Source organism: Castor canadensis, chromosome 13 (genome assembly GCF_047511655.1).
Source record: "Castor canadensis chromosome 13, mCasCan1.hap1v2, whole genome shotgun sequence".
Lineage (NCBI taxonomy): Eukaryota > Metazoa > Chordata > Mammalia > Rodentia > Castoridae > Castor > Castor canadensis.
Genome location: NC_133398.1, coordinates 4,155,845 through 4,170,577, shown reverse-complemented (window position 1 = coordinate 4,170,577; position 14,733 = coordinate 4,155,845). Strand labels below are relative to the sequence as shown.

General features: G+C 52.6%; 1 protein-coding gene across 2 annotated transcripts; it reads left to right on the top strand.

Moving 5' to 3' along the window:
* Window positions 1-226: 226 nt before the first annotated feature.
* Gfi1b (growth factor independent 1B transcriptional repressor) lies at window positions 227-11,445 on the top strand. Of its 2 annotated transcripts, none has more exons than XM_020170685.2 (7): window positions 227-361; window positions 6,463-6,582; window positions 6,997-7,137; window positions 7,606-7,877; window positions 8,475-8,612; window positions 9,663-9,828; window positions 10,689-11,445. In XM_020170685.2, exons 2-7 carry the CDS (start codon window positions 6,483-6,485, stop codon window positions 10,865-10,867), a joined length of 996 nt encoding a protein of 331 aa, XP_020026274.1. In that variant the 5' UTR covers window positions 227-361; window positions 6,463-6,482; the 3' UTR covers window positions 10,868-11,445. The 2 variants fall into 2 exon arrangements, with proteins under 2 accessions (XP_020026274.1, XP_020026273.1); XM_020170684.2 differs by having other exon boundaries at window positions 9,564-9,828.
* The last annotated feature ends 3,288 nt before the right edge of the window (window positions 11,446-14,733 follow it).

The following is a 14,733-nucleotide window of genomic DNA, read 5'->3' as shown; positions in this document are numbered from 1 at the left end:
CACGGATTAGAAATAAGGACGCAGCAGCTTCGCTCCTGGAAAGTTTTGATAAGCAAATGGGCCCCGCTCGCGTCCTCTCCATTGGCTGCTGCTTCACCGCCAGATTTTGACACAAATAATCAGATTGAAAATCAGGGAGGGGAACAGAAGAGGAAAAACACACACACACACAGAGAGAGAGAGAGAGAGAGAGAGAGAGAGAGAGAGAGAGAGAGAGAGAGAGAGAGAAAAGGAGAAGTATCTATTTGTGCAGAGTCACAAAGTTGACAGTGGAGACCAGTCCCCAGGGATAGGCTTCAAGGTTCCCAGCACGGAGGGACCCTCCAGCAGAAGTCAGGAGGAAGAGGGCAGATTCCAGCAGGTGAGTGCTGGAGGATGGTGTCAGCGCTCTCTCTCTCTCGCTCTCTCTCTCTCTCTTTATTTTTTTACATTTGCATGTCCAATGGTTGGATGCCCAGTTCCTCGGCAGTTAGAGGAAGAAAAGGAGGGGTGGGAAAGTCTCCTTTCTGGGATGGAAGCCGGGAGGATATGTGGTAAAGACAAGGTCTTGTCCGAGGAGCTTCTTGCTGAACTTTCTGAAACTCGATTTTAAGCGGACAGACATCACCCACACGTGTGAAGTCATGCCTGCACCCCAGCTCTCCCAGGGACGTGGGCAGTGCCCAGCACACACTTGTGTGCCTAAATCGGTGTATCCTGGGGCAAGGACTAGCCCTGCCCCTGTCCCCAACTCTGAAGGAATTTTTAGCCCCACCATCCCACAGTCCAGACCTTCACAAAAGTCCCCCAAACACTTGAAGTCAGGCACCCTCCCCTCTGCAGCCCACTGAGGGAAGAGGGCGAAGCTGCCCCAGCCTTCCAGGCACAGTAGGACTATCAGTGGAAGGTGCTGTCTCTGGTCTCTTCTCACTGTGACTGTGCTTAGAGTTTTCTACCTTTTTTTTTTTTTTTTGGAGAAAAAGCCAAATTTGAGTCTGTGGGCATCTGGGTTGGGCTTTTCTGGGAAGAAAGTCCACAGCTTTGTAAGATCTTTGGGGGCAAATTAAGGAACACCCTCCAGCTGTGGGTCTGGCAAACCCTCATCTTTCTTAGTAGGCAGCAGATAGAATATGTCCAAGTCACTCATCTTCAGAGGTGTTGCAGAAGCAATTCTTGGGATGAGGAGAGATGGAACTCCCTAACTCTCAGAGATGGAACTCCCTAACTCTCAGATTTGGGGGTCAGAAGATTGCTTTCTGTGCAGAAAGTTCTTGGAGAACTTTCGAGGGCTACACCTGATTTAGGTTTGATTGATGTACTCACTCAAATGGTGCAGATGGTTCCCGCGGCTCCCAGGGAGGCAGGGAGAGCTGGGTGAGGAACCTATTAGAAGGCTCTGGGACCACATAGCCCAAGGTCATCCCAAGGGTAAAGCAGCCCGATCACATGAGACTTCCCTGTGAGAAACACCAACATCGCTGGCAGAAAGAGCAAAACACTCCCTCCTTGGTCTGGAGGGAGCCTTTGTGTCCATTCCTTTTCAGGAATTCCCACCAATGGGAGCTCTGCTTTCTATAGGAAGTGGTTCACTTGCTCACTTTTGTTTTTATTGTGATAAAATACTTACACATACAATTTACCGTTTTAGCCTCTGTGTGTGTGCGCGCGCGTGCGTGCGTGCGTGTGTGAGTGTGTGAGTATGTGAGTGTGTGTGTGTGTGTGTGTGTGTGTACTGGGGGTTGAATCCAGGGCCTTGTACATTCTAGGCAAGTGCTTTATCACTGAACCACACTCCCAGATTCCCTTCACCCTTTTTTTGAGACAGATCTTGCTCTATGTTGTCCAGACTGGCCTCAAACTCAGGTGCTCAAGTGATCCCCCCTGCTTCAGCTTCCCGAATGCTGGGACTACAAAAGGGTGTCACTGTTCCTGGCTCATTTCAGCCATTTTTAAGTGTATTGTTCAGTGGTATTAAGCATATTTACTTTGGGGGGAATGAAAATATAATGGAGGGGTGAACTTGTTCAGAATACACTGCATGAACACATGGAATCACCAAGATGAAATCTCATATTAATGTATGCTAATTCAAAAAAATAGTAAAGTATTTTACCTTGTTGTACAGACATACCCAGAGCTGTTTCATACTGTAAAATTGAAATTCCATACCTATTAACTAATAACTCTCAATCCCCCCCCCCCCCGACCCCGGTAATATCTAATCTGTTACCATCTCTATGGATTTGGCTATTCCAGGCACTCATATGTGGGGCCATACGCTATCTGCCCTTCTGTGACTGGCTTACTTCACTTAGTGTATTTTCATGGCTCATCAGGTTCGATGATGAATTTGTTTCCTTTGTAAGGCTGAATAATATTCCATTGTGTGTTCTGACTGTATTTGCCCATCCATTCATCCAGGGATAGACATTGGGTTGTTTCTACCTCTTGGTTATCGTAAATAATGCTGTTATGAATTGTGCAAATATCCCTCTGCAATCCTGTTATTGTTCCTGGATGACTTTGAGTTCTGTGCTGGGCCACCTTACATGATCTGGGCTCCTTTGCCCACAACTCCTACGTCGAGAGGTTTTGTTCCCTCCTTGTATTGTGTCTTTAAACATAAAGGAAGTCCAAAGGGTCCCCTGTAGCTGACCCTGAGAATCAACCCAGTCTTACCCAACCCTCTCAAAAAGGGAACCTGACAGATGCGTGTCTTCGTCAAGGTGGGTCATTCCCCGCAGAAGGTCAACGGATTGTACATGGGATTTTAAAGCAAAAGGGAAGTTTAGAAATCTTTTAGCCCAACCGTCTCTTGAGAGATAGGAAAACCCAACCCAGGCCGGTGACTGATGCAGTCTTACGTTTGAGGTCACAAAATCAGACCCATTCCATAGACAGCATGAGGTGCCTGCTTTCAGGAAAATCAAAGCCTGCTGACTTGACTCCACCTGGACATCGAGGTGAGGGACACTGCGTGGGTACAGGCTATGCCCTTCCAGGAAGCAGTGGCAGAGATTCTGACTCAGGGTCAGAGGACCCTCTATCAGGACAATGGGAGGCTTATGAAGTGATGGTAACCCAGGGCCTCCTTCCGGAGGCTCGATACCATCAACGCCTCTGTTTTATGAAGAAATCCGGAGCTTCTTTCACAATCTCTGCTCTTAGTTCTTTCTCAGAATGGGTCCGTGTGAATCAAAACCCAGTGGTTGTTAATTAACTATACTATAGGTGATTGGTTCCTGTTTTTTTTTTTTTTTCAAACTCAGCTCACAGGGGCCAAAGGGAAGTTTGTTGGGTACATTTGACCCCTACTGTAGGCTTGGGAGCTTGGCCATAGGGTTGACTGTGTTGCTGTCACTTTGCCAGGCTTAGGGGAGAGAACTCTGGGGAGGGCAGAGGGACGGGGTGGGGGGGTGCTCAGGCAGATCCCAAGGTAGGCATGAGAATCACCCAGAATCTGCGACCTTTTGCTCCCTGTGCTGGTGAATGTGAAGATCACTGTTTTGTTGTTGTCAGTGGACCTGGGTCCCTTCCAGCTTTGGGCCCAAGGTTTTTATAGAGAAATCTGTTCCTCACTTATTCTCCACCTGCAGCTCTCCAGACCTGACGAGGGGCCTTAGGGGATCTGGAAAAGACTTGAGGATGGGGGAGTCTGAATTCCTGCCCTCTAGCCCAGCACTCCGCCTTCCCCTCATATGACAGCCTGTTCCAGGAGCTGCTTCGAGGGCCAAGGATGGCACTAGTAAAGCAGTGGACCAGGAGTCAAATCCTAACAGGACAGAAGGCCTGGACATGATTTTGCCCTGCCTGTCCTCTCTAAACCTCAATCCCCCACCTGCAACCCAGCAAGATTCTCCCTGGTGCCATGGTCCCAGGTATGATTTGATGACATAACACAGACTAGGATGAGGTAAACACTGCCAGGTTTTCTTCTTCAGCACTGCAGCTCAGTTCCCTCAGTGAGAAAATGCTTTGAAGGGCACTGCCCAACCCCTAGCATGCAGGCAGCACTGAATAAATGTCCCTCTCCCCTATCCCGGACAGATGCGTCCTGCTCACCATGTTCTGCCCTGGGGTCCCTAGCAGCCTCAGAGCTCTGTGACTCCTCTGTGAAATGGGACAGAGCAGGACTCAGTGGAAGGTGCTCAGGTTAAGCAGACCATGGCTGCCACAAACTTGTCCTGGTGCTCTGTCTCAGGAAATTAGTTAATTTCCTAATAAAATAGTTCACCTTTTGACAGACCATGGCTATCCCCACAGAACAAAGGTCCAGGGACCCAGTCCTCCCCTAGCTCACAGGGGTCCCCTCCCTTCCACCCAGGGGCTTTCCTGAAGTGAAGAGTTGGAAGCGCTCAAGGGGGAAGGAAGGGGGGGACCCTGGTGGTGGGGGAGAGGCAGGAGGAGGAAGATATGTCCCTGAAAGATAAGGTCTTGGGCTGCCCAGCCAGCCTGGGGAGGTTAGCAGCCAGTAGCTGTGGTGCAGCCTTTGTTTAGAGAGCTGAGAATCTGACAGCGGTGAGGCCAAGTTTCATCCCTCCTTTTAGAACTCGGAGAGTGAAGGGCCTTGAATATGTCCCTGCTCCTGGGGACCACTGTGGGTTCTGGTCCAGGCTTCATCCTTCAGTCCTTCAAGGGTTCTGGGGATGTGGGATGCAGCAGGATGCAGCCTCCTTCCTGGCCTCCTGCAGCTCCTCCCTGGTGGGCAAAGATGGCACCACACATATGTGACCTAGCCCAGGCACACGCTTCATACTTCACACGCTTCTTCGAGATACACAAAGGTCTTTTTCTCCTCCCTGACATCGGATCGTGATTTCTGCTTAGCAGATCTGGATATGGAGGCTCAGTGACAGACTCCCCAGCAACAAGAGGCCCAAACACTTGATGTCCCCCAGTGGGTCTCTGGACCAGGGGGACAAGGAATCCAGGGCCCTCTTCTGCTTGGCTCTGAGTCATTCATTCCCTTGGGGAAGGGGTGACTCCTAGGGTCCTTGCCCTAAGCAAGGCACAGCTCCAAGCTGCCTTTTCTAATCTCCCACCTCCCACCCCGCTCTGGGCCAAGGCCTTATCACGCAGCCCTCACTGTTGTTCAGAAGCAGCCAATAATCCTTTTCCCGCCTTTGCTGGGCCCTATCATTGCTACAGTCCTGCATGGCAGCTGGCCCAGGGTGGAGGAAGGACTCCACCTGGGCCTCTGCATAACCAGTACTTCCTCTGAACCTAATTCTGCACAGTCTGGGGAGGAGGGAAGACAGAGGTTCTCAGATGTTCTGTCTTCTGGGCCTTCGGGAGAGCCTCACAGGCTAGGGCAGAGATGTGAATCATTTGAAGGGTTGGAGGGATGCTCTCTGCCCCAAGGGCTCAGCAGGGGATGCCTGGAGTAGTCAGGAGCTCTACCTCCAATTCCCCAGCCTGGGCAAGTTCCTTGACCAATTAGGGCTTCAATTTCTCCTGCCAGTCTGCTTTCCAGGGGAGGCCAGGCTGGGCTGCCCACTGCTCAGCTCCTGGAGTTGGGGGCATTTGACTCTGCCTTTGTGTCCACAATGAGACATCAGGTCTCCGGGTGTGGTGGAGGAGGGGTCCCCTTGGGCCTCCTTCTGTTCCTCAGAAAGGGAAAGCTCCTCTCTCTCTGGAGTCCAGACTCTAGGCACTCTGGGCTCTCCAGCCTACAGGGTAATGCACTGTAATTGAGCCTCCCTGGCTTGCCGCAGCCCCTCTGCCAGCCACCCTGTGGTATGAACCGGTCAGCACTACACGACTACATGGCCAGACATCACACCTTATGGAAGCTAATTGCATTGGCTTAGAGAGGTTGAGGTTTTGCACAGCAGGAGAGCTGAGATTCTCACCCACGTGCCTCTGAGCCCAGTCTGAGCTGGGACACCTTTCCACAGCCTGTGAATTTCCATAACTCACTGTTTATGGAGACCCTTGCCCTGCCCAGTGCGAGCAGGCCGAGGTGAGGGTTTCTGGGCGTAAGTGTGCCCTCTCCCAGCGGAAGTGGGGGCAGGTTTCATATCTGCCATGAGGGTGGACCACAAACTGGGTGGCTTCAAAACCACAGAAATTAATTCTCTCATAGTTCTGGAGTCTAAGCTTCCAAAGGCAAGGTGTCAGCAGGGTTGGCTCCTTCCCGAAGCTCCAGGGGAGCTCTTTCATGCCTCTCTCTGGCTCCTGATGGCAGCCAGCCGTTCTCAGCAGTCCAGTCATGACTCCAGTCCCGGCCTCTGCATCGTGTTGCACTTTCCCTGTGCGTGTCTGGGTCCCCGTGTCCATGTTTCCTTCTTCTTACAAGGACACTAATCATATTAAGTTTCCAGTGAGGTCACAGTAACAGGTTCCAGGTGGAAGCAATTTTGGGGGGACACTATTCCACTCAGCACAGTGGGTCTTTGATCCCAGGAGGAGATTCTAAGATTCGGAGGACTCTTGTTCTTTTGTCCCTCCTAGCCATTCCATCCCTCTCCTCTCCTCTTGCAGGTGTGGGGCCCACACTGAAAATGCCACGTTCCTTCCTGGTGAAGAGCAAGAAGGCTCACACCTACCATGAGCCCCGTGTACGTGAGGATGACCTGGTCTGGCCTCCTGCTGTCACCCCTGGTAAGTCCAAGCTCAGGCCTCCTGGAGTGATGCTTCTTCCATGTCTGGAAGGAAAGACTAATGCACTTATCTCTGACCCTTTAGAGGGTCACTTATTTGTGACCCTGGGTGCATGGGTAGAGAGCTGGGCACATGGGGATTGGTGCTAGTATATAAGGATGTGTGTCCTAATCAGAGGTCCAACTGAAGGCTAGGGTCTAGGTGCTAAGACAAATCAAGGTCACTAGCACAGGATTTTCCTCATGGTCCCCCCACCTTCCATTCACCCTAGGCAGAATCCCTGGTGTCAGCCACCAGAAGCAGCTGCAAGTTGGTTTCTCCCTGGGATCCCTCCTCTGGGAAGTGAGAGGCTTCATTCTCTGCAGGCTTCCCAAAAAGCTATAGCTGGTGACACTAGGCTTTATCTCTCAACAGTGGCCAGGGACCAGGTCCTGATCAACAGCCCTGTCCTCAGCACACTGCTGCTCCCAAATCAGCACCTGGAGTGGAACAACGTCAAACAGGAGCCGGAGCTGGAGCTGGAACAGAGCTTGACCAGGATGGCCTCAGCACCAGGTCCCCAGCCCAGAACCCCCCAGTCATTCCCTTGCATGTGCTGAGAGAAGGGAAGGGGAGTAGACTCTGGGGGCAGAGCCCCTTGGTGTCATGGAGTCAGCAAGGACTGACAAGTTCATCCAGATTCATCTGGGCTCTCGGCTCCTGCTTGGTCCTCCCAGATGCTCCTGGATGGGGAGCCAGTTCCTGGATGAGGGCTTCAGTGTGGTGGGACAGAAGCAGCTAGGACGTCCGTGTAGCAAGCAAGATGGGCATCCGGGGGTGGGGATGGGGACGCTTCCAGGCTGGGAAAACTTGGGAACCACAGTGAAGACACAGATGCCCCCCCAGGCAGGAAATACTTGGAGTTGCATACTGAGCCCTCAACACGAGGTCACCCGTTGATGGGTTGATGGGTAGTGGAGGGTGGTGGGCCATGGGTGCCCCATGTTTAAATGAATCACCAGACATGTCCCCTTGTCTCCACAGAGGGGCCCATTATGACATCCCGACCCCAGGATGGGGACTCACCACTCTCTGAGTCACCCCCTTTCTACAAGCCCAGCTTCTCTTGGGATGCACTGGCCTCTTCCTACGGTCATACCTACCAGCAGGCCCCCTCCACCATGCAGTCAGCCTTCCTGGAGCACTCTGTCCGGCTGTATGGCAGCCCCCTGGTGCCCAGCACTGAGCCCCCCCTGGACTTTAGCCTCCGTTACTCCCCGGGCATGGACACATACCATTGCGTCAAGTGCAACAAGGTGAATTGAATACCAGGGTGGGCATGCAGGTCCTGCTTTGCACCCCTCTCCAGGGCACTGACAGCTGTGGGAGTTCATGACTGGGTGTTCTCTGTGGAGAACATGGGACCCTCATAGGATCATGGTTTCAAAATGTTTGTTCTCATCACCAGTCATTGAATTCTGATTGTGCCTGGCCCTGTGCTAAGCCCTTGCTTGAAATGCACCAGCTCTAGGAGGTAGATGAAGGGCTACGGTTCAAAGAGGGTTACTCACTTGCTCAAGAGCACACAGCAAGGAGATACCGGTGTTCAAGGATCTAGCGTTCAAACGTTCTCTGGCCAACTCCAAGATTGTAACCACTAGGCTAATTAGGCTCTGGATAGCAAGGAGGGATCTTCCAGATCCCCCATTGACACTCCATTTTATAGACAGGAAACTGAGCCAAAAGAGGGTGAGTTACTTCCTCAAGGGACACAGAAGACGAGCAGCAGAACTGGGAGCCTATGCCCCTCCCTGTGGCCCGTTCATGACTGGAGCCGGTGTGTGTGTGAGGTGACCATGGGATCGCAGGCTTGCCTCCCTGCAGCAGCCTCACACTTGGCTCCTGCCCTCTAGGTGTTCTCCACCCCACATGGGCTGGAAGTGCATGTCCGCCGCTCTCACAGTGGGACCCGGCCGTTTGCCTGTGACATCTGTGGCAAAACCTTCGGCCACGCCGTGAGCCTGGAGCATCACACACATGTCCACTCCCAGGTGAGCAGGACTCCCAGCCCTCAGCTGCTGCTCTGTGCTTCCCCAAGGGAGCCTGGGGGTGGGGCTGGTCTCTTCCCTGATTCCTGAAGGTGACATGGATCGGTATTACGACTTGCCTCGCCAGGTCAGGGTCTCTGATTGACCCAGCTGGAGTCACATATGACTGGAGGGGGTGCTGGCCCCTGGTGGGATTTGGGGGGCAGTGAAATGTCCATGATCCTCAGAAATGATCCTGTCCTCTGGGGAACCCTGCAGGTGTCCCCAGCTTTGAAGACCTCGGTTCTTAGAATCTTAAGAGTTTAAATGCTCATCTCATTCCACTTGGTCCTAGCTCAGTAGATTAGGAGTGGAATCCCTGTTTCCAGGCAGGGCAGCAGAAACAGACATGGGTCACCAGAACTTGGGTAAATAGAAGAGCTCAGATGAGAAGGGCAGGAAAAGACCACGCTTGCAGTTGTGAGCCACCTGCCAGAGTGGCTCAGTTCTCTCCCTCTGATCCTCCCAGACCCTTCGAGCTCATCAGAGTATAGATGAGGAAACTGAGACTTAGAAGGTTAAATAACTTGCCTAAAATTGCATGCTACTAAGAGGTGGCAGCCAGAACTGGGCCTCAAAATTCAGACTCAGCTAGAGCACTGCTCTGCCTATCATTGTCCCAGCTAGAAAAAAATTCACTTTGGATTAATGGTGTGAAATGTGAACTTGTGTAAAAGCTGATGGGTCATTTCATCAGTCAGTCAACAAACAATTATTAAGACTTATTTTGAGAGGAATACTGTGAAGGTTAAAAGAAAAAAAATCCCACAAAAGGCCAGTCAGGCCCCAAGCCTCAGTCCTACATATGAGGCAGGAACAGTAGTAGTGTGGTGGGGGGGTGGGTAGGTTGTTCCTGGGTCCTGTTCTATAGGTCCTGCCCTTGAGGCCACCCCAATGGAGTGTCCTCTTCCTCAGGGCATCGCGGCCGGGTCCAGTCCTGCGCCCAGCTTGGCTCTCCCAGGCCTCGAGGCCCCACCTGCACCTGACCCCCTGGGGCCTCGTTTCCTCCGGCAGGAGCGCAGCTTCGAGTGCCGGATGTGCGGCAAAGCCTTCAAGCGCTCGTCCACCCTGTCCACCCACCTGCTCATCCACTCGGACACACGGCCCTACCCCTGCCAGTTCTGTGGGAAGCGCTTCCATCAGAAGTCAGACATGAAGAAGCATACCTACATCCACACTGGTGAGTGAACCCTTGCCTGGTTGGGGTCCCTGACTGAGAGAGGGAGCTGGAGGCTGCAGAAGCCTCCCCACTGGCCTCGGGGCATCCCATCTTTCACTGAAATCCTGGCAGAGGCCCTGGCTTTAGGCTGAGCTGAGTCTAGTTTCAAAGGGAAGGCTGCAGGCTGATGGAGGAATAGGCAGACGACACCTATGCCACTCAGTGGGCAGCGCGAGGAAAGTATGACAGAGGTACAGCACAGGGTCAGGATGGTGACGTCTGGGGGGAATGAGACCAGAAGGTGAACTGTTCACTTATTTAGCCATTCATTCATGCATAAACTTGACTGAGAGGTGCTCAGTTGTCTGACTGGACACTGAAGCTAGAATAGACCAGCGGGACAGGGGTGCCATTCACTCACTTACTCATTCACTCACTCACTCACTCATTCTCTCACTCACCCATTCATTCATTCCTTTTCCTTTTTTCTTATGGTGAGAAGATCCAACCATCCATTCATTCACTCACTCACCCACCCATCCAGCCACTCATTCACTCACTCACTCATCCTCTCAACTCATTCATTCATTCTCTGCTTGATGTTAACCAGGTGCCTCTTTTGGGCCAGGCCCCGTTCCAGCCTTGAGGATCTGTTGATAACTCCGAGGGGGGCCTGGTCCCTACACTAACCAGCCTACAACCCAGGGAGGGATGTATCTTTGCTTATCTCCCTTTTCTCATCATTTTCTAAGGTGAATGTGGGTTGGTCATGAGGTAAAACTTAACAAGGTTTTGAAGGACAAGTATGGGTAGGGTGAGGAACACAGGCCTGGTGCTGCCTCCCTGACCCCATCTTGCTGTGCTGCCTGCCCACCTTTCAGGTGAGAAGCCACACAAGTGCCAGGTATGTGGGAAGGCCTTCAGCCAGAGCTCCAACCTCATCACCCACAGCCGCAAGCACACAGGCTTCAAGCCTTTCAGTTGTGAGCTGTGCACCAAGGGCTTCCAACGCAAGGTGGACCTGCGGCGGCACCGTGAGAGCCAGCACAACCTCAAGTGAGGCTGGACCTGCTGCCAGCTCCTGGCCCTCCTTCTCCAGCTCCTGTCCCCTGGAGGCCTGCCTCACGCTCCTGGATCCCCACTATCCTGGAGGTAGCGCTGGACAGGAACTTCCAGCTTGTTTTGAGACTCAGGAATTGCTGGGTGACCTCGGATAAGTCACTTTCCCTCGTGGGACCAACGTTTCTCCTGCCACAAAGTATGGGAACTGGGCCAGGTCAATCTGAGCTGTAGTTGTCCACGGATGTGCTCAGGTGCCTCCCCTGTCAGCACAGAAAGCTGGAAAACCCCACAGGCATGGGGTGCCAAGACAGGCCAGAGCTGGAACTCACAGAAACACTTTTTCTATCTGTTCCACTGAGACCTGGTCACCTTGGATTTTAGGGGACTTCTTTCTGGCTGTCTCCTGCCCCAGCTGGATGTCTGCGCCCCTCCGTTTCAGCCAGATGTGCTGGCTGCCTCCCACCTCTGACCAGCACTCAGCTGGCTGCTGATATTCAGATTCTACGTTCAGGCCACAGGGCTTAGAAAGCAGCAATTACTACTGTCAGAAGCTTGTTCCTCTCAATTGCTGTAAATGAAAATAAAGACACACATTTGTTTACATATTACCTGCATTTATTAAGCACCTACTCGGTCCAAGAGACTGCAGAAGGCTTTGGGGAAGGCTGGAGGGGAGCCTGGACAGGCAGAGAGAAATACAGGAGCTCAGAGCCAAGGCAGGGAGTGCTGCACACAGAGCACTAGTGTAAAGGACCAGAGTGACAGGGTGCAAAGGTGGGGCCAGGTCCATTGTGGGCTTTATCAGTCTCCCGTGGCCACTGTAACAAATCACCCACATGGTGTGATTTGTGGTGTTGCTTCATGCAACACCAACTCACCCGCTTATGATTGCAGCGGTCAGAACACACAGCGAGCCTTACCCAGAGAAATCTAGGTGCAGCAGGCTGCGACCCGCTGGAGGCCCCAGGGCAGTCCCTTTCCTTGTCTTTTTTCAGCTTCTGGAGGCTACCTGTGTCCCTCAACTCATGGTCCCTCCCTTTACCACTGACCTCTCCTTCTGCCTTAGGCCTTTGAGCTTTCCTCTTATAAGGACTCTTGTACATGGGGTCCACCTGCATAATCCAGAACAATTGTCCACCTCAGGGTCCTCAGTGTAATCCCCGTGGGAGGCAGAATAACGGCCCCTGAAGTCTACATTCATGGTATCATCCCCACAACCTGTGAGCCTTACCTTGTATGGCAAAAGGGACCTAGCACATGTGACTAAGTTAAGCCTGGTGCTGCCACCTTACTACCTGTGTGACTTTGGGGGTTGGTGGGGGGGGGGGCTGTCCTCCCTGGGGCTCAGCTTTCTCCTCTGTAAATTATAAATGTAACAGCTGACATGGTGGAGTTGTTGGAAAGATTCCCAAGACCCAGCCCCCCACAAGTGTAGCCAAGTCACAGACATCCTTATTTGAAGATCTGCCCTTCAAATAAGGCTGTTCAATGCCACCTCCTCTGTGAAGCCTTCCTGGGTCCTGCAGTAGATCCTCTCCCACATGTGATACCCAGCCATTTGGGCTCCTTGCTTCCTGCTCAAGGGCCCCTAACCATGGATGGCAGGATTTTGTAGGTAGCTTTCATCTTAGTAGAAGGCAGTCTCTGGGCTCTGCCTCCCTCCCTTCCAGCAGGTATGTCTGAATGAATTCCTTCCAAGTGTTGAGTTAGCTGAAGGTTTCCACAAAAATTCTCTGTAAATCTCTGCCAGGGAGTAGTCTTTGTCCCCTTTTACAGATGGAGTAAGTGATGCCCAGAGGGGTCAGCCATGAGAGCGTTATAAGCAAGAGGGCTTACACCTTCCCAGACGGAGGGGGGCTGGTATTTGCAAAAAAAACTTAACTGTAAAACAAAACCATGTGCCTAATATGCTTGAGGCTCTGGGTTCAATCTCCAGCAGCACAAAACAAAACAAAAGCCTCAAAGAAACTCCACTGTTGTCAGAAAGCTCCTCTGCAGGATGTCCCTTAACCCTGGGCTCCAAAACCATCTCATTAGCCAATGTCTGACCCCTAGCCACTCTGTGAGGCTCTACTGTCAAGAAATGTCCCCAAGAAAAGGCCACAGGCAGCTGCTGGACAGCACTAGAAGCCATTTTTGCACTGGCCTCATCCTCCTGCCTCAGGACAGTGAATGCTGACCACTCCAGGTTCACGTGCACTGTCACCAAGGGGCCCGTGGAGCTTGCTGGACTGCCAGCGCAAGGGTTCCTCATGGTGTGCTCACAGACCTCCCAAAGGTGCCATGTTTCAAGGGAGCAAAGGGAACAGTGGCCCGGTGACCTAGGGATGCTGGGTTAGAGGTAAGTGGAAACTTTTATCACATGACCTTTTTCTTTTGGTGGCACTGGGGCTTAAATTCAGGACCTCACGCTTGCTTGAGCCACTCCACCAGCCCACCACATGACACGACTTCTTAATGCCTTTTGGGTATAATATGCACGGGTCTACCTCCAAGAAGTGGAGTCAGCGTTCAAGGTTTTCCTAACATTTCATTTGAGCAGAGAGTTGGGGGGAGAGAGGGAGGAGGAGGAGGAGGAGGAGGAGAAAGGTGTCAACCAGCATCCCAAGGTCACACAGTGGGTGAGTCAGAGTGGGGATCAGGGTTAAATTCTGAGTCCAGGATGTCTTCTTCAAGCCTCAGTTTACCCTCCTGTCCTCTGAAACCCACAGGAGTTTCCTCTAGTTCTGTCCTCTGGCATAGGCCTCTGTGGGTTTGAGGCTGAAGTTGAGGCTCACATCTGGCCTCCAGCCACTCACAAGCAGAGGCAGATCCCACCTCCGCCCCCAGGCTGCCCAGTCCCCAATGTAAAAGCTCTTCCTGTTTCCCCAGAATTTTCCCAAACCAACCTGTCAGGGGTGTGGAGCTGGGAGGGCAATTTGTGTAAGAGGATGGGCTGGCCTTTTCCTTGGTGTCCTGCAGGGCAGCCTCTTGAAGGCAGGGAAAGACGGATTCTAGCTCAAGTGCCCAGGGCACCCGAACCAGCAAACCTTGGAGACATTCCCTACCCCTCCTCCTGCCCATGGGGACAGTGACACCCAGAGAAGGCAAGAGTTTTGCCCACAGCCACCCTTGTGGGACCAGACCCCACACCTCTCCAGTTAGGAGAAAATGTGAGGTTAGGTGATGGGGGAGGAGGTATGTTGTGCCTCTTACACATCTTACACGCACACTAATGCACACCCACCCCCCCCCACACACACAGGGATTGGGAGCTGTTTTGCATGCTCCTTGTTTGCTAAACAAAACCAAATAATACCAGGATTTCAGCCACTTCTGCGGCAGAGCTGGGCGTGGAGAAGCAGCACTGTGAGGGGAAGGCAGACTCTGGTCCTGCTTGTGGGCGAGGTTGGGAGAGATTGGGGTTGAGCTTGTCTGCCTTTTCCACTGACTGAGTGCCTATGTAGCAGAGAGGGAGGGGCCACAGCAGCCTCGGAGCTTAGGGGCTTGGCACTCCATTTGCATATGGCAGAGAGGAGCCTGTGTGAGGGCAGGTATTCGGGAAGCCAGGAAAACTTGCTTCCAGAGGAAGACTGGGCCCAGAAAGAAAAGGCTTGGGAAGGTCATTGCTGGTACAGCATGCTCGGAGCTTGCTGTACCTCAGTGCTCTGAGCTGGGATGGGGTGCCCTGATCCTTCATCACCCACTGCCTGGCTGGTGGAACCCGGGGGCTGTCACAGGATGGACTGACTCCACATGCGGAGCTGGAGTTGTCCCCTGGAGACAACTTGCAGTCTGGCACCAGCTTACATGTCAGTGGCTGTTTTTGTGCCCATGGGAGCAGAATTCTCTCCAGGTGTTTTGTCTCCTTCACGCCCTGTGGGG

What these genes read in the sequence shown, in the direction of transcription:
- Gfi1b (XM_020170684.2), top strand. Translation starts at nt 6,483, where the DNA reads ATGCCACGTTCCTTCCTGGTGAAGAGCAAGAAGGCTCACACCTACCAT. An exon ending in CAGGATGGCCTCAGCACCAG is followed by an intron (nt 7,138 to 7,605) that starts GTCCCCAGCCCA and finishes TTGTCTCCACAG; the next exon opens with AGGGGCCCATTATGACATCC. An exon ending in GCATACCTACATCCACACTG is followed by an intron (nt 9,829 to 10,688) that starts GTGAGTGAACCC and finishes CCCACCTTTCAG; the next exon opens with GTGAGAAGCCACACAAGTGC.